Source organism: Coregonus lavaretus, assembly GCF_964263955.1.
Source record: "Coregonus lavaretus genome assembly, chromosome: 18".
In the NCBI taxonomy this organism is placed as follows: domain Eukaryota; kingdom Metazoa; phylum Chordata; class Actinopteri; order Salmoniformes; family Salmonidae; genus Coregonus; species Coregonus lavaretus.
Window position 1 is genome coordinate 40583103 of NC_140005.1, and position 4484 is coordinate 40587586.

At 39.1% G+C, this 4484-nt stretch overlaps 1 protein-coding gene across 1 annotated transcript; it reads right to left on the reverse strand.

Annotated features, from left to right (window-relative positions):
- Positions 1–212: 212 nt before the first annotated feature.
- Positions 213–3986, reverse strand: rab32b (RAB32b, member RAS oncogene family; the record flags this gene model as incomplete). Its single annotated transcript, XM_084181921.1, has 3 exons — positions 213–350; positions 2864–3141; positions 3773–3986. 3 exons carry the CDS (start codon positions 3984–3986, stop codon positions 213–215), a joined length of 630 nt encoding a protein of 209 aa, XP_084038047.1.
- Positions 3987–4484: the final 498 nt, after the last annotated feature.

Genomic DNA, 4484 nt, shown 5'->3' on the forward strand with positions numbered 1-4484 from the left:
ACATAGATACCCATGTACTGCTGATGGAATGTGTTGAAATCATATGTGAGGGTGTGAAATGAGAATGATATAAACTGACATGCCTGACAACCAGTGGGCAATGCTGGTTGAAATTACATATTTATGTACAAGTATGAGTTTACCCAGCTGTCCTTCCCTGTTCAAGTCCCTCTATCCCTCTGTCCCCTGAGTCCATTGTCTCCATGGTGGTACTAGCAGCATTGAAATGTTTCCTTGGACTGTCTCATGTTGATCCTGTCATTTTTGTTGTCTCTGCTGGATAGCCCTCTGTCAATCCGCAGCATGTTCTCCACTAGGAAGGCTCCTGCCTCGTCAACATTGAGATTGTCCTGAAAGTCAGACACAGGGGAACATGGTACAAGGAACACTTTTTAAATTCCTTCTGAGGTTATTTAAGAATGGTGAAATGCAACCCCTTTTGGTCACAGTCAGAGTCAATATCAGGTTTGTAGCAGTTTTTCATTCAATTACAACAGAGTCATTCCACCTCAAAAAGCACAAGAAAAGGATTTTGAAACCCACCATCTCAGATTGTTCTGAAATCTTTTCTATACTTGGAAACTGATAAGATTGAAATATAATTTGATCTCTGAGAAATTAAGATAATTGATTTCACCCAAACTGGCCATTTTAATTTATAGGATTCATATAATCTTCAATAAATATAGTGCCTAACATCCGATTTGGACCATAATTCTTACTAACAATGAGTAAAACATGAGGAATCCAATGAAATTATGAAAAGCCACCCAGTACACAATATTGGTTCTCTATGTTTGACAAGTAGTATGGAGCTACTGCTTGGAGTATTGCTTCTTCATCCTTTGTAATTTATTGCCTGTGAATCTGGTGATGTTTTTTCCCCCCTGTTCTGAGAAATTAGCCGTTGAAGTCACTTGCATTATATAGTGTGAAAGTACAACATTCTGCCCACTAGATGCCACTGTTCCTGCTACTGTCACCAAACACTTTTATCCATTTTGCTGGTCTCGTGTTTTTTTAAATGGACCACAACATTTTCTTTGCAACTTTGGGTAGAAAACCGTTAGCTTTTGCTCATGATGAAAATAGATTGTATGGTCAACCTCACAATTCAAGTCAGTCTTCCATGAAAGCAATTTAGTTTGTCCTTCTCGGCTTAATTTGTGTCCAGGAAACGGCCCCTCTGTGTGTGGTTTATTCCCTTCAAAAAAAGGTCTGGATTAGTAAAACCATTCCTGTCTACCAGGCAAACCATTAGGCTACAGCAGTTCTAATGGTTTCAATGTTATGGTCTCTAATGGTCTTCAATGGTTAAAGTCCCAAACACACACTGTACAGTGTTTTGCAATGGTAATGGTATTGGGTTGGGTTTAATGGTAAATGTCACTAATCACACTACAATATCATTTTATTGAAAAACATATGACTGCAATGGGCGGCAGGTAGCCTAGTGGTTGAGAGCGTTGGGCAAGTAACCCGAAATGGCGCTGGTTCTAGTCCGAGAGCCAGCAAGGTGGAAAAATCTGCTGTTCTGCCCTTGAGCAAGGCAGTTAACCCCCAACAACAACTGCTCCCCGGGCGCCGATGACACACCTCTTTGATTCAGAGGGGTTGGGTTAAATGCGGAAGACACATTTCGGTTGAATGCATTCAGTTGTGTAACTGACTAGGTATCCCTTTCCCAATGGTTTATAATTTTATTATTGTCACAACATTTTAGTTACTAGCCCATTTCTCCATGAACATTTTGGGCTTGTAGGAAAAGTCTTCATATGAGAATTGCATCATACAGCCCTCAGAGAGCTGCCATTTGTTGGACTATTCAAGGAGAGTTAGGTTTAAGTATTAGGTTGCTAAGAGAAGGACAAACTGAATTGCTTTCATGGAGGACTGGCTTGACCACACAATTGACCACACAATTTATTTTCATCATGAGCAAACACTATTGGCTTTTCGACCCAAAGTTGCAAAGAAACTGTTGTGACTCATTTAATAAAACAGCAAAATTGATAAAAGGGTGTGGTGGCAGTAGCAGGAACAGTGGCGTCTAGTGGGCAAAACCTGATACTTTCACATTAATTTATAGTAAATTATACAAGTGACTTCAATGGCTAATTTCTCTAAACAGAGGGAAAAAGCCATCACCAGACTCACAGGGAATACATTACAAATGGTGAAGAAGCAATACTCCAAGCCACAGCTCCATTCTACTTGTCAAACATAGAGAACTGATGCTGTATACTGGTTGTTGGGGTGGGATTGGCATGGGGTGTGGGGGGTCCGTGGGTGGCTTTTGACAATTTTATTGGATTCCTCATGTCTTACTCAATGGTAGAAAGAAGTCTGGTCCAAATCGGCTGTTAGGTACTATATTTGTTAAATATTATGTGAATCCTATAAATTAAAAGGGCCGATTTGGGTGCAATCAATTAGATTAATTTCTCATAGATCAAATTCAATTTTAACAAAATAATGTTTCAGGAATGTAAAAATCGTATCTGTTTTTGTAACTACAGAAACGATTTCACAACAATCTGAGATGGTGGGTGTAATGAAATGGAATGACCCAATATCCATTAGTCCCCAAACTCTATATGAGGGTGAACAGAGCTTTTACTAACAGATGAGTGAGGGCAAATGGTTGTTGTGCTGACAGCCAATGCACTACATAATGTTTGTCTTGCACAATGCACAGCTTCTTTAAACCACATTAAAGCACTGTAACTACTGTATAGCATGAACTTTAAAGTTAATGTTTACACACCTTAAGCCTTTATGAGTACATTGTTACTGTGTTAAAGTCCAAAAATGTACATCACATGACTTCATTCTATGACTGATATCGCTCTGACTCCCTTACCTTTGCTGATGTCTCAAACCAACCCAGGAAGCCTTTCTCTTTACAGTAGTTGTCCATGAGGGCAGACAGCTCCTTGTTTCCCTCTTTTAGGTCACACTTGTTGGCTAACAGGACAGCAGGGATAGGGCTTCCACTGGCCAGTCTCACTTTGCTATCTAGGTCATGCTTCCACTGTGAGGCAGCCTCTAACGTCTCCATCTTGGTCATGTCAAAGACCACAAACGCCCCCATGGCCTCCTTGTAGTATAGTCTGGTCATGTTCCTAATCCTCTCCTGACCTTCAGGAAATAGAGAAAAACATAGTGTGTCCCTATGGGCACTGGCCAAAAGTAGTGCACTAGAAAGGGAATAGGGTGCCATTTGGGGCACAGCCATACAGTTGTCATCTGCTTTGCTTTCTTAAATCCTCCTTAACTTTGAATGGAAAGCTGTTCACTTACATAAATGTTAATCTGGCTGTGGAAAATGTACAACTTGGAAAGCAAAATGTTGTCTACAATCCATGGAGATAACCTAGCAAGGAGAAAGCTGTAACCCCAGACCCAATAACAAAAGCAGAGAAACACAGAACTGTGACTGTCATCATATTGTCAACCCCACTCCACAATGAAATATATCACTGAAACACAGATCATCAGGATCTAATTTCAGTCCACTTTTTTGACGCCCAATTCTACACTTCTCTATATAGGAATATTGAAATTGTTATTGTTAATAGAGTAAACTTTTCTTTAGCTTTATTGAGTTAGTTGCATAATCTTATTTCTATTTCTAGGCTTTATAGTTTTATGAGTGAGAAAAACATGATTGTGCTAGCTGAAAACATCTGTCCATCCATAGTAAATTGGAAGCCCTCTCTTTATTGTTTCACGTGTTTGTGTGTCTGTGTGCTCAACATATTCGGTTTACCTGCGATGTCCCAAAGCTGAAGTCTCACCACTGTTTTATTGTCCCATTCGATCGTTTTCAACGCGAAGTCAACTCCAATCGATGCCTTGTACTCCTCCTTGAAGCGCATGTTAACGTACCTCGTGATAAAGCTGGTTTTTCCAGCACCTCTCTCTCCAATTACCAAAACTTTAAACAAACACTCTGTGCATACCGATACTGAACCCCCCGCCATGATAAAATATCAACAGCAACATCAGCTTTGTTGTAGGCTAGCGATATAGACCAGAGAGTGGTAGGCTTCACTTTCTTTTTGCTGCAGGTGACCAAGGTACAGACAGTCACCATGAATGAATGACTCAGTACACTTGCAAAAAAAAAAAGATTTTATTCATTCTAACAAAACATATATCTTTCATAATGTGAACGACAAAGACTGTTTGCACTACTGTGTTTGATACATGTTTAAAACAGAAAACATTATTAGACTCTATGAAGGCATATCAATCAAATAGCCTATTCATAATACTATCAATTGTTTATTACATTATATATAGTGAGATCATAACAATTGGTAAAAGTAAGAATTATACTGTACAACCCCAACAGTAACTATAAGCAACACACTTAGAAATTGTAAAATAAACGTAGTAATTCCTTTTAGTAAAACTAATCTGAATCATTACCAAAATAGGATGCATACTACTCACTGTACATTCACAAAAGTAACAAA